General features: G+C 40.4%; 1 protein-coding gene across 1 annotated transcript in view; it reads left to right on the forward strand.

The window, feature by feature from the left end:
• Positions 1-22,983, forward strand: part of CDC123 (cell division cycle 123) — a 33,694-nt gene that overhangs the window by 3,988 nt on the left and 6,723 nt on the right. The window contains exons 5-10 of the mRNA XM_015870198.2: positions 3,078-3,173; positions 3,882-3,988; positions 9,493-9,541; positions 11,503-11,578; positions 14,647-14,769; positions 18,351-18,379. Coding sequence (XP_015725684.1) covers positions 3,078-3,173; positions 3,882-3,988; positions 9,493-9,541; positions 11,503-11,578; positions 14,647-14,769; positions 18,351-18,379 — 480 coding nt within the window. The remainder of the gene's footprint in view (positions 1-3,077; positions 3,174-3,881; positions 3,989-9,492; positions 9,542-11,502; positions 11,579-14,646; positions 14,770-18,350; positions 18,380-22,983) is intronic.

Genomic DNA, 22,983 nt, shown 5'->3' on the forward strand with positions numbered 1-22,983 from the left:
TTGGAGAAGACCACAAAGGTCATCTAGTTCAACCATCAGCTCATCATGACCGTGCCCACTAAACCATCTCACGATGGATACCAGTTAGGCTTCCCCAATTGCTATTGCCTTGCTGTTGTCAGATTTAATACAGCTGCGCCACTTGTCTGCTATTGTTACTGCTACTTCAGTCCTGTTGCTCCCTAATGTTTATTATAGTGTACAGCACCATATGAAAATACATCCTAAGATGTATTAAATCCACTGGAAGGCTACAGGCCAAGTGATTTCAGTTTAGCCACATAAGGAGTTGAGTACTGTGTGTGGATTTCAGCTCTGTACCTCCAGCTCTACTGTGATTGGCTGGGATGTAGTTTGCTGTCTTCTGAGCTGCCCATATGGTGCTGTGTTTTGGATTTGTGTCTAAGACAGTATTTATAACACACAAACATTTTGAGGGTTGTTGGGCAGTCCTTGCATAGCATCAAGGCTTCCTCATTTCAAGGACCATGATGGAAGGAATCATGGTCCTTCCATTGACTATGTCCTCATCTTTTGCTCCAATCCCAGCCTAATTGTTGGAAAGCATAGAAAAAGAGACAGAGCGAGGACAGCTGACCTAAACTGTCATAAGGTATATTCCATTCCATAGGATATCATACTTAGCAGCAAAACAGGTAGAGGAAGAAGAGAACTTCAAGCTTACAATGTGGCTTTTGATCAGGCTGGCTGGGCTTTGTCTTCATCAACCTTGAAACTCTGAAAATACTTGATTATGGGTGAGGGTTGTGCCTGTGGCTATTTCCAACAAAAATACACCAAAAACTCTAAAGTAGAAATTCACAGTGTGCCCTGTACCTTCTGGTAAGTTTGGGAGGAGTTGATCACTCTGAAGACATCATAACAAATATGCTTCCTCTATTTGCAAACTAAGGACTGTTCTGAGGATTAAGAGTGAATGGGAGTAGTCTCCTATGCTCCCAAGTAATGCATGTTACCACTCTGGCAGTGATGAAGAGAATGGAGAAACAGCCTGTCTAGAAAGCACAAAGCTGGGAGCTGCACGTGGGGTTACTGCGGAACATAGGGATGGATTGAGCAGCAGTGTGGAAGCTGAACAGGGGGACATTAGGAACTGTGATGTATAAAGAAAAGCAGAGGAGGCTGGAGACTTCTGCATTTTAGGGCACTCTGTTTTCCTAATGGCAGTGGAAATAATCACTGCCTGAAACAGCAAAACCTCCTGGTGGGAAGGCAAGGCCAACCCAGGGGAGCTCTGGTACAGGCAGCGCACTTAAAGGACTGGAAGGGCCAGGATCTACCCCTTCCCATACCCCATTTAAGGGTTGGCAGTGGAAGTGAGGGCATCTTTTGCTGGAGATCCCTGCCTCCCTGATGCCTTCCAAAGGTAAGCAGCTCTTTTCCTTCATTTCTGTGTCTGTGCTGCTGCATTTGGGCTTATTCTCATTTGCTGTAGCCAAAGACTTTGCCACTCTGCTATTATCATTCCATTATAGCATTACATTACACTAATGATAAATCCTGGATTACGATTGATTTCTCCTTTGCTTTTATTGTCAGGGAGCTGTGAGATGAGTTGTAGTTATATTTCTGTTTGCTGCCCTACCTGAGTCTTAAGGTAGAGCTAGTTCCCTTGCCCCTTCTATATTCTGAAGGAAGAATTAGAATTTAGGATTATATAACTTAGTGTTTAAAAATATTCAACATCCAGAATTTGATTAGCATTAGAGTTTAGCTTATTTATGCTGCCTTAGAGCTGTTCTCTTGTGTAATGTATTTTCACTTGTATTAATCAAAGGAGATGATAGCAACATTTTCTCAGTGAATTTTATATGTACTGGCATTACATATGTGGTCCCATCAGAACAGGAGGAGAACAGAATGCACTGCATGAGGAGTTTTACTTCTTACTGAAATGCTTTTTTCCCCTTTCCTTATTATTGACTGGAGCTCTAAAAGTGAAATAAAAGAACTGCTTATTTCAGTTTTTCGAGTGTGGTTTCCCACAGAGACCAGATAATGTACTAAGGAAAGATAGGGTTGTCTGAAGCGCAGCTTAAGTTGCTGTACCTCTTACCTTTTTTGATTTATTTAAAGCTTGTATACTTTGTGAGGGACTGCAGGAAGGATATACAGCAACGTATAAAGTTTTTATGATCACTTGTATGGTTGTGAGGGCTTTGTTGTTTCAGATCTCACAGAATCACAGAATGACCCGGGTTGGAAGGGACCTCAAGGATCATGTAGTTCCAACCCCCCTGCCTGGCAGGGCCACCAAACATACACCTTTACTAGATCAGGTTGCCCAGGGCCCCGTCCAACCTGGTCTTGAACACCTCCAAGGACGGGGCATCCACAACCTCCCTGGGCAGCCTGTTCCAGGACCTAACCACTCTCCTAGTGAAGAACTTCCCCCTAACATCCAACCTAAATCTTCCCTCTTTTAACTTAAAACCATTTCCCCTTGTCCTGCTATTGTCAGCCCTTTCAAAGAGTTTACTCCCCTCCTCCCCTCATCTCAGTTGGCTTTCACGTAGGAGTTACCTCTGGGTTACATTTGTAGATATAGGTAGAAATAGGTAGAAATCTAAAGTGTTGGCTTTAGATCTGTACATCTTTAAAGTGCCTGCAATACATACAGATATTTTCCTATTATTTTAAAGGTCAGCAGTCAGATTTTTTTTTTACTGCACCACATTAGGAGTGGAGTTTTATAGCTTCTTGGCCTTTTTTTCTCCTATCTTATGTGTACTGTTTTTGCAATATTCTTCATAAGTCAAAGTTTTCTGTTCCAGCATGGATCTTTGCAGCGTGTCCTGCGTTTTGATGCAAGTTGGCTTGTATTATTAAACTACTTCAAAGACTTCATTCAAAGTATTTCCATAAACACTTTATGAAACCAAAAGTTGAGTGAGCTGTCACTCAAGCTGTCTGCAAGTTATTTATTTACTGTTGCTCTCTTACTACTTTTTTAGTTGGTATTTAATTCTGAACAAACTATTTTTCATTGTGCATTAATTACATGTATTATTATTGTTATTATTATTTTCCTTTTCTTGTTCTTGTCCCTTCTTCAGGCACCAGAGTTCCCAGAGTTTACAGACAAAGTTGAAGAAGCCATAAGTTCCTTGGGCGGCAGTGTTTTTCCTAAGCTGAACTGGAGTGCTCCAAGGGTAAGAATGCTGACTCCTAAGACTTGTAACAGATGCTATCACACAGAATTTTTGGTTTATCTTAATGCATTGGAAAATTTAGCAGACTAGGGAGCCCGATAAGGAAGAGAGTGATAAATGATAGCAGTTTAGTTTGATACAGCAAACTGTTCTGGTGAATTAGAGCTCGGTGGTGTGTTGTTTGGTGAGCCCAATGTGAGATAGCACTGTCTTCCTTGTATAACATTTAGTTATCTTTGCTCTAGGTAAGACTGTGGTGGTCATACTCTCTTCTTTCAGGATATCAGTTGAAAACCTTAGATGGGATAAAAAGAAAAATGATCATTTTTCCTTATTTTTAAAAAGCAATACATTTCCCTCAGGTTATTGTTAGGTGCTCTAAATAGACCTTAAGAATGGATGCCCCTAAGTGATTCTGTATTATATTCTCAAGGGAAATTAGTATTCAAGCATTCCAGGAAAGTGCTTGGAAGAAGTGAGGTAGACACTCTGTTTTTGAATAGATTTGGTCTACATTCAGCAGCTTATTCATAATAGACCTAACTATTCTATGCTAACAGCTGATGAAGCTTTCCTCAAAATCCAGAAATCATTTTCTGTATGTGTCTCAACTGTTGCATAATGTTTCATTCAGATAGATCAATGCCTTGCGTTACTCTGCTAGAAAAGCTGCATTTTTGGATAATCCTTTCTTTTTCCCCTGTGTAGGATGCTTACTGGATAGCAATGAATAGCTCTCTGAAATGTAAAGCTCTAAGTGACATTTTCCTCCTCTTCAAAAGTTCAGACTTCATTACTCGTGACCTCACGCAGCCGTAAGTAGATTCTAGCAGTCTTACCTAGTCATAAAAAACCTCTAACCAACAGAGGGTAGTTTTTCAGTACCTTGGAAAGATGTTGCTCTTTACTGAAGTGTAACAGTAAGTATTTGAGGAGTATTCATAAGTGTTCATGTTCACATTTAAAAGCTGTGAATCAAGTAAATCTCAAGTACAGTAACTAGTTGTTCTTTGGAATGTTCTTTGAAATGAAACACGAAACCATTTGTATTAATGCAGTGCAACTGCTGCCTTCCTTTTTGTTCCTGTAACTCCAATAGCACTTTTTTCCCCTGTGATCTGTTGGTGCATTTGAAATAATGAATAGGTAACAACATCCTCATCCTTATCTCTGCATTTATGGAGTGCTAGCAGTGCTGTCAGTCCAAGTCTGATACTAGGTTTGATGTTACATCTAACCTATAACAGTATGAGGTGGAGAGGAGGAGAGTGGGAAAGAGCGGAGAAGATGTTGGAGTGATAAGATAGTTTTAAAAGGATATTAGACTGGGGAAACAGTTGGAAGCACTGAGGATATGAAGTTCTGGGATCATAGAGAATGGAAGTGATAAGAGAGATGCCATCTGCATTTCAGAGCTGAGTGCTCAGTGTTACTCTGGTGCCTTACTGAGGAGCTGTTCATGATTTCCACTGCTGGGAGGCCAGGCTGTTTGGCATGGTAACCCTTGGAACAAACTGTCTGGGACACAGTCAGTTGTTTAGAAAGCACTGCACACTGTGGCAACTAGGTTTGTGTGTGTGTGCAGTCTTGTGCTTTTAGGTTATGCCATTTATATGGTAGAATGCATTGGCTTGGCTACCTTCACTGGGATTGCAATTGGTGCATTTTCTCTCAGGGTTTTTATCTTGTATCAGGCCAGGTTAGTGCCTCAGCTGTTCACCTTGCCCTTGGCAGACAGCAGTGACTTACAGAGGAGGCAGTGAATGCATTCTGTTTCCTGTATTGTGAAATTTCACAGCATGGGTGTTAACTTGAGCCATCAGTGATTTCACCTTAGATTCACACCAGGCTAAAAGCAGTGTTGGCTGAGCAGCCTGTAGCGGGTATGTTCTCGTTTACTGATACTGCTTGGGGAGAAGTGACCTCCAGCAAAAAAGCAGTACCTCAGGTTGTACCAGTTCAGTCCATTTTCACTCCTCTTCCAGAGTGCTAAAATGGGGGGCACAATTGGGTAATGGTACGTAAACCAACCTCATGATGTGTTTGTCAGATAGTTACCTAATCCCAAGGTGAAGGTGAAGTTTCATTTGAGAAGCACTGTGTTTATTTCCCTTCCTATAAAGTCTGTGAATTTGAGTGGAAATGGTCCTTACAACACAAGATGAACATCACGTGTAAAAGCACTTTGGTTTCTGTGTATCCTGTGAATGTGTTGTGCTCGAATAAAGAACAAATTATTGCCCAGTTTACGCATGATATATCTAAATTGCCAAGTTATTAATACAAAATGTCCCCATTTGGACACAGAAATTATTGCTGAGTTACAGAGGTGGGCTTAATTATGCAATTGATAAGCTGCCAGCTCCCCAGTCCTTAGCAAGCAGAAAGTAGAAGTAAAGTTGGCAAAAGAACTGAAGTGCTGAACAAACGAAAATTGAAAACATAATATATCTAAAACCTTGGAAGGGCTGATCAGAGCGAGGAGAAGGGATAGAATGCTATATTTCTGTTTTTCCATTAATATTCAGTGTGATCTAAAACCTTCTTGGCCTGCATAATTAACAACTGAGATTTTTGTTTACTCTTTTTTTCCTATTCGGTGGTGTTTATTTAAAAGTACACTTCCTGGGTTGTGGCACAGAGAAGACTAAGTTGAAGATCTGTTTCTAGACGTAGCATTGTCAGTGATGTGGGACTTAAAGCACTTTACCTCTTTCCTCTCTCGTTTCCTGTCTGCTCTCTGATGTCTGTTGTTCAGGTCAGGAAAATGCCCTTGCTGCAATCCTTAACTGTCTCTAGATCTGGGAATATTTCACCTATGTAGTACCTCGACACAAACCATGAACAATACGGCCTTACTGCAGATACACTGAGTGTGACTAGATAAGCTTTGACTATTTAAATGTTTGGATTCTCTCATCATGTTGACACTTGTTTGGTTTAAAAGCTCAGAATGAGTTAACTTTCCTCTTGGAACAGCCATAAATTAGCAAACACTTCAGAGCAACGTTCCCATTAACATAGTCATTGTTTCTGCTTCAAGTAAGCACTACATTTTACTTTGCTGAGTTCACAGAAAACTTGCGGGTGGTGTGATCCTTAACTTTCCAGTTTTTAATGTAGGCTTTAAAGAACTTAATGTTGTGGTTATGTGACAGAAGAAATCCCTCCCTAACTGGGATTTCTGTTAACGATTAACACACCTCTTTTGAGCAGAAAGTGTACAACTAGCACATAGCTTTCTTGCTAATTATTAGAATGTTTGGGCTGCTATAAACAGTAGCAATAGTTTTAATGATGGAGTAATGCCCATTCAAAGATAAGCTTGTTGTCACTAACAAGCAGAATATAAACTTTGGAGATTTTGTTTAACTTTGGAGGTGGTTCCTATGATTCTGCAGTGCAGTGCTGAGCATTTTAGATCTGCAGATGTCACTGTTGGGATGTTGAACCTCGCAGCATCTTTGCAGTTATTAAACAACCATCAGTAGAGATGAATTCAGATATCTGAAGTTCAGCCTTGGTCAAAAGCAACCTCATGCTAAAGCTGTTCTTGGCAGGTATTAATTACCCTTTGGCCCAGGCAGGAGCAGGTGAAACACCTTCCAGTGGGATCACAGTGATCTCTTGTTGACCAAAACTGGATACTTGTGAAAGTGATCACTTATGAGTAACAAAATGCTTGACTCAAGGAGCGTCAGATGTGACTCTGCTGACACTAAACTTGATTTGTTCGACTAGGAAGCGTTTTTCTTTTTAGTAAGAAGTTGTAAAGCTTTTTTTCTGACGTGAGATAACAGCCTGTGTTCTCCTGACGGAACATAGGAGGCAGCATTGGCTCATGAAGAAGTGACTTGGCAGTCAGGGTGCCTTTTTTTGTAAGGTCAGTACCTGTTGCTTAAGACTTGAATATAACCTATAATCTAATAAACAATTCCACGTGAGGTGATATGAAATATGAGGCCTTTGATACTTTCTTTTCTTGAGGTTTAACTCACGTGCCTGTTTTTTCCCTAGGAATGTGCAGTGCAGGTGCTACGAGATTCTCTTTCAGTAGTGTGTGAATTTCCTATTTGCTTGTAGTCCTTGAAGCTGAATATTTCTTGGTGCTAGAAATATATCTTTGATTTTTCTTTTTTTATTAAGGTTTTAAATTAAACTATGAGACGTCAGCCGAACCGTCTGGTACAAAGTGATTCTTGCAGTTCTCATGTTGGCAACTGTTTATTCTGTGGATAATAATCTCTGTTCATTGTTCCCATAGCAGGATGGGCACTGGAGATTTTACAGACCTTCTTAAGTCATTTTTCTCAGTGTTGCACGCTGAACTGCACAGCAGCTTCATGTAGTGTGTGCTGTTGTCAGGTGTGTGCATTTGGAGATTGACGCGCATTTGCTACTTAAGCAAAGCCCTTGATCCTTCTCTTGTTGATATCTAAGCATAAATCTGTAAACAAGCTGTTGATCACACCACAAGGTCAGTAAATGGTAGAGTTTAATTCCTTCTCGCTTACTAGTATTTAAAATGATAATTTCCAGAGGTTTCAGAAGAGGAAGCTGGTGTATCTTTCAATTTTGTGGTCCTCACGTCTCTCTGATGCTCTGTCAGTTACCTCCAAACCTGAAGACGAAGGAGTTGAAAGAAACCCTGCTTATCCATCTGCCTCTCGTGTTGGAAAGGCTCTGTGTAATGGGTGAATTCAGCTGTCCAGACAGTTAATGCTGGAACAAGTTGCTAAGAAATAAAGAAGAACAGCAAATAACTGCCCCCTTCACCCAAAATATCTGAATGCTGAGCAAGGGATAGTTCTGACTTTTTTATAAGGCTGTTTTTTGACAGCTGGAAAAGACTGTATCTAATTGAAATGGAGCAGATTACAGATACCTCAATCTCAAATATGGATTTCTCTGAAAGGTAATGCAGGTCCTAATGTGCAGGGACTGTGGAACACTGTGAGTTAGGCTTCGTCTGCCTTTTCATCTGTTGTTTATGCTTATTTTGGTGTGTGGGGAATATTTTCTTGAGCACGGTAAGCAGATATGATTGCAGTGGGGGGAATTTTGAGGACAGCAAAACTGCAAGCCCTTAGGAGTGCTTCTATTGCCTTGACAGGTTTGAAATTGCTGGGAAGATGGACTGTAGCTGCTATCTGTTTACATAGGCTTACAGATATGTGGTCTCTGATTACTTTTGAAGAGCATTCTCTTCTCTTTGTGGTGAATATTAAAGCCTAAACTAAAAATTTATTTCTTCTGGCAGTGTACTGAGAAAGCTCTTAGGAGGGCCCTTATCCTCACATTGAAGGTTGGGCAGAGTGATGCTTTGCTTACAAATAGTGAAGGCATTGAGCAGCCACATCTTACAGTGCTTAGGGGAGGGATGTTACACTTCTGGATTGCTTAAGTCCAGTGTCTGGAGACAAGAGAAATGTTGCCATTTATGACTGTTGCTCAGTAGTGACTCTTTGCACAGTTCTGAGCATTAAAGTAGTTTATTGCCAGTAAGGTCAGGAAGTGTGTTTGGATGGATGATTTATGTTCTCTTGCAATAGTTCATGTAACTTTCAAAGGGAATTATCAAAACTTGTGGTATATGTCGCATATATTTTATATGTAGAAATTGTCTTGGATCGCTGTGTCTGTTCTTGGTAGTTCCTGGATGGTGGCACACAGTGAGCTGCTCACAAGGGACAAAACCTCGACATCTGCTTGCAGTTATTGAAGTGGTTTTGTTCATTTTCATTCTCAGGAGATTTCTGAGAGTATTTCTTAAGGCTCTTAATTTAGCAAAACACCACGCTGTGGGATCAGTAGTGTTGAACAGCGCTGCTTTGCATCTCCTGTTCACAGAAATGAAAGTAATCCTGAACTGCTGCAGGGCACTGTGATGTGTCTCAGTTATCTGGTTTGGGAAGTTAAGGTTAACAACCTCATCAAGTTTCATTGCAGCATGTTTTCCCTAGTGCTTTTAATGTTCATTTTGTGCTTGAGAATCCAGTTATGCCTGCATATCAATAAAGACAAAAGGAGCAGCACTGTTGATTCAAGCAGAAGACTCAATGTTGAATAAGCACTCACATTTTAGCCAAGTTCCTGTCCAAATTTAGGCTCTTCCAAACTACATCAAAAAGAAAAAAAGACTGTTTATAATTGTGAAAAGTAGTTTTGTTTTGTCTTTAACAGAATGAAATCGCCTGCTTTATCTGTCTTAGAGGTAATTTAGCTGTGGTTTTGGAATGACCATTTTAGGGTTATTTTTCCTCACTATAGGTAGAATCTTATATCTAAAAGCATATTTTGATGCCTGTGACTTTTCCAGGTTTATTCACTGCACTGATGACTCCCCTGATCCTTCCTTAAACTATGAGGTAAGACTTTCTGTATGATTTCTAGGTGAACTTAAGTGAATTATATGTGGGCAGGCGGCCACTTGTGCTTGAGTATGTGCCCAAACATAATTTTTAGTTTGTTTTGTGTTGCTTGGGAAGTGTGGTTAAGAACTGGAGGCCATTAGGTATTCATTTAGCTGTGGGTCACAGCTAAGCTGAAGTTCAGATGCGTGAATCTTCCTTGCAGCTTTCTGTTATTGTCTGTCTAGTTTTGCCAGGAAGGTGAAGCTCAATAGCCAAGAGTCATATGTTCCCTATAACATGCTTCTTGGGAACATCACGGCTGAAGTTATTAAGGGAAGCTAGCTGTAGTGGCTGAGGTTTGTAGCTCATTAATAAGAACTGAAATGGTCTATATTATCTCATTAGATATGCTTTCTGCTGCATTAAAATATTTAGTTAGCCACTCAGATATTGGGTTAAACAGTTCTCATGGTACTGTCAGTTTTATGATAGGATCTAGTTATGTCTCTAATCATTTTTATGTAAATACAGCTTTTGTCATCATCCTTTGCCATTAAAAGGGCTTTAGGAAAGTGCATGAGTGCTGTTTTGAAGCACTATTTTGATGGGCTTTAAAGATACAAAAGAGTTTTTCATGTTTACATTGTAGTTTGGAACATTACCTTTGGTTACTGATTTGTTTTTTTTATACTGCAGTTAATAGTGCTGGGAGTTTCCAGTGCCCACAAGCAGTAGCTGAGACCCATGAAAGAATGGATGCATCTGAATGCTTCAATTTAGGAAAAGCAGGGACTGTGTTGGAGATATGTTTTAATTACCAGGCATTCTCTCCTATTCACGATAATAGTTTAGTTACTATATTGTTCCTGTGTCCTTATTTTAACCAGTTTGTGCTGTCAGAGGCATCACAGTATTCTGCTTGGGCGTATGGCACAATAGGGGTTGATCTGGTTCAATTTAATTCTGCCCATCAGCTCTTTTGACTAGAGAGCAGCTTCTTGCCAACTCTGTGGCAGATTTATTGTGTTGTACAGTGGGGTTTTCTGCTTTCCACGCTTTATCATTAATGGAACATAGAAGCTGTTACATAAATAATTTCATGTTTAAATTCTGTACATAATGGAAGAGCACAGGATAACTAAGGTATGAAGAGGCCTCCTTGGTTCTCTAGTTCATTCTTGTGCTCAGAGCCAGGTAAGCTGTGAGATAAAATTGGGTTGTGTGATGTGCTGTCAAATGTGGTCATGAAAACCTCAGTGACTGGAGGCTGTTCCACCCCACTGAGGGGGCTACCGAGATGCTGGACTGTCCTTGTGGTAAAAAAGTTTCTTCCTGTGACCAGTCTGAACTTTCTTCTTTCTACTTGCAACTTCTCATTTTCCCTTGAAGGACTTCATGACCATGTGATGCAGTCAGTGCCAGTGGCCTATTTCTGAGCAGTCACCGAGAGCTTATGAATATAACAACTATAGTCAGGGGTCTTGAAATGTGGAACTCCTGATGTATATATTGACAACATAGCATGCACCAAACATGTAACTGTGGGAAGAAGTGGCATTTAATAAGTTGCTTTCTGGGCATCAGTGTTTAAATACATTGGCCTTCAGAAAAGGGGGCTCTAAATTGGGAAATTATTGTCTATTAGGATATTTTTTTTGCATTCTCATCATGTATAAATTAATATGAAGTCAAATTCTTTTGACTATCTCCGAAGATAATTCTATGAATTGATCTTGTGGGTGGCAGCCTTGCCAATGGCTGTGGGATCTTTAAGGTCCCTTCCAACCCACGGCATTCCATGATTGTATGAACTGCAGGGTAAGATTGTTTTGTCATCTTAAATCAGAATTAATACCAGAGGTTGTCTTACTATTGCAGCAAAACAGTTGAAAGATCTAGAAGATCTTTCCCTGCTTTAAAAAAATGAAAATGTTACCCTCTGAAACAGTATTTTGTCATTTCTTTTCCCTTTATAGCTTGTTCTTCGCAAATGGTGTGAACTAATTCCTGGTGCAGAATTCAGATGCTTTGTCAAGGAAAACAAGCTTATAGGTGAGAATTATCTTAGAGATTAAATTATTAGATGAAGTTCTTAGAAATTTCTCTGATTTATTGAATCAATACTGAATCTAAAGACACGTCTTCCTTAGCGCACTCAATTTGGGAATTAATATTTCTCTTCTGTCTGTAATTTTAAATGTGGCATGCCTATTTTCTCTCTCCACAGTCTTTGAAAGCCTGATGCCATAGTAAGCCTGATATGACAGTGGGAGTACTCTTGGTTCTAATTGTGAATTCAGAAACTTCACCCAAAGGCTGTTGTGGAAGGGATTCCTTTATATTCAGGAGAGAATTTAAATCATACCCAACTTGCAGAATGAATTCAGAGGCAGTAGGTTGTTGATTAAATGTGTCTACACTTGGATGTTAAGTACAGAAAGTTGTGGAGGTCAGCATGTATCCAAATGTGTACAGTGTGTCTGATTGAAACTGTATTTCATGTATTTGTCCAGATACATCAAGTAGTCTGTCCTGGAGCCTAGACACCTAGTGCATATACAGGTGCTTGACCTGAGGGGTTTAATTTCAGCCAGAGGACCACTCTAGAGTTTGATTTCTATTTGATGTGTGCTACCATGGGATCTTTAGAGGATGAACAGAAAAGAGAATGGTACAGGATTGGACAGCGTAATAGTCCTTAACAAGAAAATTCTGCTTGAACTCTTCTTACAAGAAAATGTTATAGCTGTGATGTCGCAAAGCTGTAATCCAGAATTAATGGGAAGGAAAGTGATTTTCTTTTTCTCTTAAAGAAAAACAAGTTTGTTCACTTTTTCACTTTCTGTCCTATACCTACGTATTCACAAGCACCAAGATAGACACATGTAAGTGATATGTCCAGGATTCCTCATAGTGGTACAGTGGTGAAGGCATATTATGTAGTCCTTTTTGTTTCTTCTGGCATCATTGAGCACAGCACATGCCTTTTTGTACCTCTTAGGAGTTGTCAATTATTTCTCTCCATCCTGCCCAACCTTATTCAGTCATTAGGAATTTACTTCCTGACCTTTGTCTCTTGATCAGGGTGTTCTATGAACTGCATGAAGATTTTTTTGGGGATCTGCTAATCTGGGTGCTGTCCATTCATGCCAATTGCAGGCTTTATTGTACTTCCTTGTAACAGATTTTATTTTGCTGATAGCTGAGATTGTCCATTAATCCTCTATTACTTTGATGTATTGATGGTATTGATATAACTTCTTGAAAGAGGAAGAGATGAATCCTGTCCTGTTGGGTAGTTCTATGATTCTATTCAGCCTGGAGAAGAGAAGGCTTGGAGGTGACCTGAGAGCAGCCTTAAGTATCTAAAGGAGAGCTACAGGAAAGAAGGGGACAGACTCTTTAGCAAGATCTGCTGTGATAGAGCAAAGGGAAATGATTTCAAGTTTAAAGAGAGGAGATTAGGTTGGATATACAGAAATGGTGAGGGTGGTGAGGCACAGGAACAGGTTGCCAGAGATGTGATGCATGCCCCATCCCTGGAGACATTCAGGGTGAGGCTGAGTGGGGCTCTGAGTGACCTGATCTCACTGTAGATGTCCCTGTTGATTGCAGGGGAGTTTGACTGGATGACCTTTAAAGGTTCCTTCCAGCTTAAACAACTCTAAGTGCTGCTAGAACACAACTGCCAGCGATGTGCATCACTGTAATAAATTCCGAAACATTTGAATGTAGATCTGTTGCAGAATGTGTATGTGTACGTAATATATATATGCTTGAGAGAGAGTGGTATTTACTTTCAAATACCCCCAAAGCATTTGTACTCTGCCTAATTAAACATTCTGCACATTGTATTCCTAAGTTTTGAAACCTGGGGAATTTACCAGTGTGTTTTGTTGGTTTCTTTTTTTACAAGCACGCCAACTGCATTTCCTAAGATACTTTCATGGCTTTTTTTTCCCCACAATATGTTCCCATGTTCTTAAAATTAATGAGCCTGTCAGTCAAGCTAAGCTGTGATGCTTGCAAAGTGTAGTGAATGCTTTTCCAGTTAGACATCTGCATCGCCTGCAGTGCCACCATCTCTTGCTTTTTTGTTTTTAGGCTTAAGTTTTGCCTAATTCAAAGTTCCACCCATGATATAAACTTCATATGAAGTTTTGAAGGAGCTCCTCTTTGGAGGTGGTCAGCGTTGTCCTAAAGTAAGGCTTAGTCTCTGTGTTTTGTGTGTGGTTAAAAGAGTACACTGCCATCACCGATGCATCTTCTGTGGGGGATTCTGGCTTTTTTTCTCCATAAATACTATACATTACTCATCTTGCCGTGAGGCGTAGGGCTGAATTTGACATTTGCCCAGCAGAGTATTGCAGTGGCTTATGTTGACATCCTGGATGAGAACTTTTGTCATTTAAGATGTGAGTGTCTAATCCTGTTGATGTTGACAAAAACTATCGTCTTGTATTCAAACAAATGCCTGAAACGAAGTGCTTCTGATGTCATTGGGATGATTTATCTAAGAAGGCCCTCAGATAGGCTCAGAGATACTAGACTGTATGTCACTTTGTTGATTCTAGGATTTAAGGTTTCAACTCTAGTGTCTTATCAAGCAGGTGTGTGTTATTCCATGCTTAATGAGTAGGTTAAATGAGAATCTTTATGGCACATTCAAATCTCTCCTCTTTGCTAATGTGCAAACTTGGCCTCTTCCCCCTTTCATTTAACTCTTCCAAATGGAAGTGCTGAACAATAAGTTTTTCACCGAGTAAACAGGGTGGATGAAACTGAAAGGACAAGACAACAACTGGAAATGTAAACTCAGCAAAGATTACTTCAGAAATTCACTTAAAAACAATGAGAGTAAGTGCATGTAAACTGAGGTTCACCACGCATAGGGCAGAACTGTACAAGGAGAAGGTTTGTAATGGTGGTGCTTCCAGTACTAGAGAATAAAACCAAACAGCAGGTCATTGCTAATGGTTGAAACCTGGGAGAAACCTGTCTTTTGAAATAGTGATGATAATGCATGTACTCTGACAACTGCATTCTATGTGATTGCTCTTTGTATTTGTTTGCTTTTTTTGTGTCTAAAGCTTTTCATAATCAATTAAATTTTTTGACAGGTATATCACAGAGGGACTACACTCAGTACTACGACCACATCTCTAAGCAGCATGAGGAGATCTGTAGATCAGTACAGGAGTTTTTCAAGAAACACATACAGTATAAATTCTTGGATGAAGACTGTAAGTATCTTCAGACTTCAGTTAGAAAAGGGAACATAGGGAGGAGAGGAGGGTGTTGATGAAGGTTTTTAAGGACATTCTGCACTTGCAGTCAGGAAGACTTAAAAAGAAAGAGTTTTTGTTTGTTTACTGGTGTGTTTGCTTGCTGTTTGTTTTCTTTAAAGGCTTTTTGCCCCCCCTTTATGCTTGTTTCTAAATAAAAAAAAAATCAGCATCTGAGTAATAGGATAAGAAATACTTAACAAAAAGCATTCAATATTAAGGAAACATATTTATAAAGATGTTTTGTGCTAAATATTGGTGTTATTCTCTGAAGAAAAGATCTGGAAGTTTATTTTCAAGAACTTACACAAATTTCTATTAGAATATTGATGTACAGTGTTTTGTCTGCTCAAACTTTTGAATGGTATTTGGTGAGGTTCTGCTATACCTAAACAACCTAATTCAGTTGTCTCAGTTTGTAAGCATGAAATCCTTTACAAATTCTATCAGCAATAGTCTCACTAAACCACGTCAGGAAATTAGGGTAGTGTTCTATTGTGACGTGTGATCAGGATGGGTGAAAAATAAGATAGAGAAAGTGAAGTTGTTCTGGCATGGACCAACCCCCAGTTTAGTAAAATAAGAATAACATAATAATAACATAAGAATTGTCTGTCAGTTGTGCTGTCTTTCATGAAAGTTTGACGGCTCAACCATTAGGTAAGCTTTGGGCATGGTTAGTAATTTTGTTGAGTAACCATGGCACTCAAATAGATCTGTTCTGACTTTCTAAAAGGATTCCTTCTAATGCCAGTCTTTCTTAATTGATGTTTTAAAAAATGTGGCTCTGCACGATTCTTTTATTTCAGTCTGGATAGAATACATATAATTATTATACTAATTTATCACATCTGTAGCCCTAACATTTTGAAGTAAAAATCAATCATACAGATCTGACATTATGATTACTGTTTTAATTTTCCTCTGTGTCCCAACATAATTTCAGCCTGTATATAATCAGCTGATAGATAATAATTCAGGACACTATTTTTAGAAATTGATGCCCAGATTTCAGTTCTAAAGCTGCTGCCTAGTGAACTGGAAGGTCTGAAGTGGTATCCTATGTAAAGTAGGTTAAATTGTGCCATCTGAATTACCTTCTAAGGAAATGAGGTTTCAGGGCCACCTTCTGGAATGGAGATTTGTTAACCTTTTGGTCTTGGGCACTAAACGTGGGTAACCCTTCCTGCTGTAGAGAAATGCCATGCAGAAAACATTTTCTGCAGGCTGTTTTTTCCCATACCTTCCCCATCCAAAACCATATCTCTGGATCCACCATTTAGTAGCATATGTGTTATTAGTGATGAAAGTCAGCATTTGTTTGCCTTCAGAAGGAAAGGTATTGTAGCTCTTTCCCTGACTCCTTGCTTCAGCTGGGGCTTTCAGTGCTGTTTGCTCTGCTTTTTCCAGTTGGTCTGTTAGTATCTCCAGATGGAAGAATTGAGTCAGAGCAGCTGAAGCACTGCAGAGTTGGAGCAGTAAGATAACAGATGGGCAAATGCATTCTAAATAATTTAAAAGGGTGTTAGAACCTTCTAAAATCCTTTCATAGGAGCCCAATGAAAACAGTCCTCCAGATGTATTGATGCTTGCCACAGAGCCACACCTTCGCTTGCCCTCAGTTCTGAGCAATTGCAGGTGAAGTTTTACTCCAGTCTCACTGGCACGCAGCTCACTTCTAAGGTGGTCCCCAAAGAAGGATCAGTGCAAGTTTTCCTCTCTGTTTGCTGTTTATCAGTCACCAATTAGTCACCAATATGCAATCAGTCTTAATGGGGTTGTAAATCCCACTCAGCCTCAGTGATTAATGATCACTGCTGCCATAGGCTTGCAGGCATTGTTTTATAATGGCACTCAGATGAAAAGGTTTTCTGTTGTGCACAGTACAAGCAACGAGTTCAGTTGAACAGCTGTGGAAGAAATCTGGGGCTGCTCTGTTTATCCTGGCATTGGTGACTTAGCCACTGAGGGCTTGTTTTACTGAGGAAATCACAGCACTTAATTCTAGAGCATCATTTTAAATTGACGTAACTGAGCTTGTGCAAGAAGATTTTTAGGCCTTATGGTCAAAAACAATGGTGTGACTGGTTTTGGCCCTGAGTTTTGCCTTAGTGCAGCCAACTTTGCACAGAGCATGAGGTTAAGCTGCAGAGTAGCTTTACATGCATGGACACCATCTATCAACTTCTCTGCTACTGACAGGCAGCTTCCTGAGGAGCTGCTGGGTCTCAAGTGTTCTTCAGTCATATCCTGAGTTTAGTTTATCTGATGTGAATCGGGATATCTCTTAGTTAGCTGAAATATTCCCTTCCTCATTTGTGAAGGAAGTGACAATACAGCATTTGTCTGAGTTTTTTCTAATTCTGGCTTTTCTTTTCCTCTGCTGAACTGGTACAGTTTGTGTGTGTGGTCGTGCTTGAATGCTTATCTGTAGATTTTTCCTTAGTTGGATAGAAAGACAAGTCAAAAGTTTGCTTAACTATACAGAGCAGAAGCAAATAGATTGAAGCGTGTCCAGAGATATATACTTAACCAATGGGTGTGGTAATGATGTAACTACGCAAGGCAGCTTGACTTAAATCACTGAGTAGCCGAGATTCTTTGAAAGAGCTGTTGATAACCAGTAGGAGCGCAGTGTCTGCTCTGTGTTACTTTAAACATTGCCCTTTCAGTGCCTCATCCTCATTATTCCCACTGACCCCTTTGTTCCTGCAACCTGTTTGTCTTGTTATCTGTTGAAGTCCTAATCGTTTTGAAGCAGAATCTTTCTCTCAATAAATGTTTGTGTGATGTCTAGCACAGTGGAGGCCTATCCTTCTGTGAAATGTCTCAGTTCTGCTGTAAAACAAACAGCAGTACTGTAGGTGATAAGCTTTTCTCTATGCTAAGAGTTTATCTTATGATCTCCATTGAGAGGAAAAATGAACAAAGCAAGCCAAAATTAAATGAAAAAGCCCAGCAGACACTCTATCATTGTATTAACAATAGTTCTTGAAATTTTTCAACTTCCTTTTAGAGATTAACCTAATTCTGGCTTGCAGTTCTTGAGATGTATTGACTTTGCCAATCGTGTAGTGTACACAAGTATCTATTTAGAATCATAGGATGGCTTGGGTTGGAACTGACCTCACAGATGATCGTGTTCCAACCTCCCTGCCACAGGCCGGATTGCCAACTGATAGATAGATCAAGTACTAGATTGGGTTGCCCAGGTCCCCATCCAACCTGTCCTGAACCACCCCCAAGGACAGGGTATCCACATCTCTGGGCAATCTGTTCCAGCACCTCAACGTCCCCTCAAAGAAAAACTTCCTTCTGACATCTGATCTGAATCTCCTTTCATTTAAAACCATTCCCCCTTGTCTTTTCATTATCTGTCCGTGTAAAAAGTTGATTTCCCTCCTGTTTATAATCTCCCTTAACATATTGAAAGGCCGTAACAAGGTCTCTCTGCTGCCTTCTCTTCTCCAGGAGAGTTCTAGACATCATCTGTGAAATTGTGTCTTTCAAGGTTAACTTTTTTTTTCTCTCTTTTTCAGTTGTTTTTGATGTGTACCGAGACAGCAGGGTAAGTGAAAAACAGTTTATTTCCTTAGCAATTAATTGTTTCTTCTGTGGAAGCTACACCTGAAACCCCAGAGAGAGGAATCAAAGAATAGCTTCATCTTCCTAGAAGTGATCCTGGCAGGAAAAAAAAAAAAGCTATCTGGTTTTATCATGCTGTTCCTGAATTCCTTTTCATTGTTTGATGCTGTCAATGGGAGGAAAGTGATAGACTTAGGCTTGTATGTCTTTGCCAGTGATGTAATTATTTAGTAAATATCTTATTCCAGACAAGTAGTCTGTTTTCAAGCACATACCTTTGGCTTCGGCTACAGCTGTGTCTGAATTTGTGTCCAGAGGAGGGCCATGAAGATGATCAGAGGGCTGGAACACCTCTCCTATGAAGAAAGATGGATCTCTCCTATGAGAGAGATGGGCTTGTACAGCCTGGAGAATAGGTAGCTCTGGAGAGACCTCTTAGTAGCCTTCCAGTGATTGGAAGGAGCTTAGAAACAGAAGGGAGACTGACTTTACAAACAGTCTGCTAGTGATAGAACAGGGAGGAATGTCTTTAAACCAGAAGTCAAATGGTAGGAAGATATTCTTCACTCAAAGGGTGGTGAGGCTCTGGCACTGCTGCCCAGAGAAGTTAAGGGATGCCCATCCCTGGAGGTGTTTAAGGTTGGGTTGGATGGAGCCCTTAGCAGCCTGAGTTGGTAGGTGGCAACCCTGTCTGCAGCTGGGCTTGGAACTAGATGATTTTTAGGGACGCTTCTAACTCAAGGCATTCCATGATTCTCTGAATTGCATTCTATTGAAGGCAATTTAGATGTCTTTTTTTAGGATGGATACTTAATATTGTACAGTATCACCAGATGAGATGCCATTCAGAGGGACATTGACAGGCTTGAGCAGTGGTTCCAGGAGAACCTTGTGAGGTTCAACACATACAAATGCAAGATTTTGCACAAGGGTTGGGGCAACCATCACTACCAATACAAACTGAGGGATGAAAGGATTGAGCATAGCCCTGCTGAAAAGGACTTGGAGGTACTGGTGGATAGGAAGCTGGACATGAGCCAGCAATGTGCCCTTGCAGACCAGAAAGCCAACTGCATCCTGGGCTGCATCAAAAGAAGCATGGCCAGCAGGGCAAGGGAGATGATCCTGCCCCTCTGCTCTGTGCTAGTGTGGCCTTACCTGGGGTACTGCGTCCAGATGGGGAGTCCTCAGTACAGGAGAGACATGGAGCTGTTGGAGTGCATCCAGAGGAGGGCCACAAACATGATCCAAGGGATGGAACACCTCTCTTATGAGTACAGGGTGAGAGAGCTGGGGGGCTGTTCAGCCTGGAGAAGAGAAAGCTGCAAAGTGGCCTGAGGGAGTTGGACTAGATGGCCTTTAAAGGTTCCTTCCAGCTCTAAGGATTCCATGATAAATAGTTTAAGTGAAGCACTGCTCACTCTATTTAGTGCCTACTGTAGATGCTTTAGGCAGAAATGTATCTGAATGCTCAGCCAGAATTAGTAGGATATTTCAGAAAATGAAGAGGGTGATGTTTCGCTCGCTAAAAGAAATTCAGTAGATTCTTAGCAGTTTTGTTTGAAAAAATCATGCTTATAGCATCCCAACCCATCAAAGTTCATTTCTTCAGAGCATTCTTCAGAAGTTGAAAAATAACTCTTAATCCAGGATACAAAGGAGTGATCATCAAAAGAGTATATGATTGTTGTATTCCCAATTTGAAGCAGATGGAAGCTATTTTTTTTCTGTTCCAATTGTTCCAGCTGTGGTTCTGAGTGCTCAGCAAGTCGGAACACTGAACATCCAGATAGTGACAGAATGGGGAGAAACAACCTATCCTGACTTGAAATGCTGGCCACCTTCACTTCTCCTAGTGTCAACTGAGTTAGGAGTATTTGTAGTAGGTCCTTATACAAACTTTGAATTCTGCTGAAGTATTTTGTAATTGTGTAATAGTAAATCATGCCATACTTTGTGAAACAGAAACATATGATGTGGAAAGTTACTGTATTGTTACTCAGCACAGCTTTCACTGTAAGTACATAAAATCAGGCTACAGGCTAAAAGCAGCCATGCTGAATGGCATGTGAAACTAACCTGCCTGGACTCCATTTGTTGGACTTGAGGATGCTGTCAGACAAAACAAGAAGCAGTGCTTCAGCATCTAACCAGGTCCTGCTTTTGGGTACTCTGCCTCACAGCTGAAGCGCAAAGACAGTTTATTTAAGTAAGAGGCTTCAGCCCCTGTGATCTCATATGAACAGTGTTTCTTCGTCTGTCAGGATAAAATACATCTGTTTGTAGATAACTCTCAGTGCCTTCTACCCTTGAGTCTTGTAAACTGCCAGATAATCCTTATTGTGTCAAATCCTCCTCCTTTCACACAGACTTCTGTGGTTTGCAACTGTATTATTCATTGCTCCCTTTGTATGTGAGATATAGGGAGCAAAAGAATATTGAGCGTTGCTGATTCTGATTAATTTCCACAGCCCATGCTCTTCCTCGGGCTGGTTGCATGGCAACCTCACCTACAGAGTGAGAGAAATGTCCAATGTCTGCTTATTTTTTAAATTCTTTCAACTCTAAAATATTCAGCTTGGAGAAGCTTGTTTCCTTACCGTGGTTGTGAAACACAGCAAACCACTCCATGCGTTCTGTAGTTACTTGAGAGGCTGCAGAGTAGTCTGCCACAGGTCCAGCTTATTGAGTTGGAGCATGGCAGTGCCTTGGTTTGAGAGCAAACTTTTCTGTGGTTGACCTTTCCTTTTACTCTCTCTTCACTGAGCTCTTCTGAGCTAGCACCTGGTTTGGCAGACAGTCCGTCTTTTAAGGCAGAAATGCTGTCATACAGTTTTCAAAGCTGGATGATCTGGATACCTGATCCTGGAGAGGTCATGTTGGAGGACCAGTAGCCTGTTTCCATTTGGATCTGCTTTTTCATGTGCGGCAGCTGATGAGCCTGGGATTGAGCTCTGCTGTTGCTCCTGGTAATACCTCTTACAAGTTCTACATCTTGTAACCATGTTCAAGACAAGTCACTGTGCTGTGGAAGATCAGTGCAAAGCTCCAGGCCACCACTGCAAATTCACATCTCTTCTTGTTAACATGCAAACCAGCACTAGCATCTATCTGCCTCATGAGCTTTGTCACTGTGCTTGCAGGTGCAGCTGGAGCTAGGGAAATGTAACAGTTTGGTTTGCATTTTTATCTTTTAGCTTTCTTTAAACAGTCTTTGTCATAAGCATTTCCTTTCAGTGTGCTGCTTAATGCTTTAGAAAAACAAAACATGAAGCTGTCATGATATGGTAAATCTGTCGGTTCCTGTTCTAAGATGAGGAGAAAAAGAAATGTTATGTAATAACATGGTTTTTTTTTTTTTCCTCTCCAAATAATAACAGCCTTGCTTCTCTGGCTTGTGCATTTCTGTTCTCTCATATGATAGAGATTACTCATGCCAGAAGACTGCAGATAAATAGCTTTACTACTGCTCTTTAGATACACTGTGCGTATCACCTCAAACAACATTTAAATCAAAGTCAGACTTGAATGAGTATTTAATCTTGAGAAAATACGGTTTAGTTACTCACCCAGAGTGATGTACATTCCCTTTAATGAAGCCTGAGATAAGGACGTTTAGTTTGTTTGCCACTTTTCATCAGTTTGCAACTAATGGAGCTCAGTGTAGATTTAAGATGGTCTCGAGGTGTTGTAGTTGGAGTACCGCTATCTGCAGACAGGGAGAAATGCTGCTGTGGGGCTCACAGAAACCAAATGGTGTTTCCAGTAGTCAAAAGCATCTACTAAGAGCATGTACCTCTCTCCCCTAAGAAAACAGTATTGAATTCCTATTTAAGAAGAAGTTTCATGTGTTTGGGGTGTGGAAGAGTCTCTGAGAAAGCCTTTCATAGGAAAATACTTTCTTGAGTGTAAACATGCAAGGAAAGGTTCTCTGAACTGCAGAATGAACTTTGCCAGCTGTTGCTTCTGTCTGTGATTAAATTGGTTCATTAACTTGTTTTTCGAGAGTGATAGAATGAATCTGAATTTCAGATTCCTCTTCCTGATGCCTTGGAGCTAACAAGATGTCCCCATTAGCAAAAGTAAAACCTTGCTTATAATGAGAATTTGTGACTGTGTTTCTGGGAGGAACAGAGATGGAAAATGATAGCAGAGCTTGCCCCTTTTTACTGTCTGTGGTAGTGGCGTCAATTTTGGTTCAGAGGTTTTGCAGTTTACCCATGCGGGTCTGTGCTGCTTCACTCTTCCAAAACAAGTAAGAAATAGTTCATATCTGTTGTCCTTGCAGCTTCTAGCTTCTCTTGTAGCAGTCCGGTTTTAGCACTGCTCTTACAGTTCACTGGCTTCTTAAAACTTGCTTTGGGATAGCTGTTACCCCATTGAGCTCCCCTGGGAGAGGGAGAGCTGTGTAGGTGTGTATGCGGTCAGATTGCTGTGTTGGCACAGCTCCCATTTACAAGAAATAGCACTGGTTTTATCTGTGGTGGGACTTCCCCAACCTGCATTAGTGACTCAGTATATATAGATGGTGACAGACTGTTTTTAGCCCTAGCTTTTCTATTCTTTCTCGTTGTATGGGCTTCTATT

Source organism: Coturnix japonica, chromosome 1 (genome assembly GCF_001577835.2).
Source record: "Coturnix japonica isolate 7356 chromosome 1, Coturnix japonica 2.1, whole genome shotgun sequence".
Classification (NCBI taxonomy): Eukaryota; Metazoa; Chordata; class Aves; order Galliformes; family Phasianidae; genus Coturnix; species Coturnix japonica.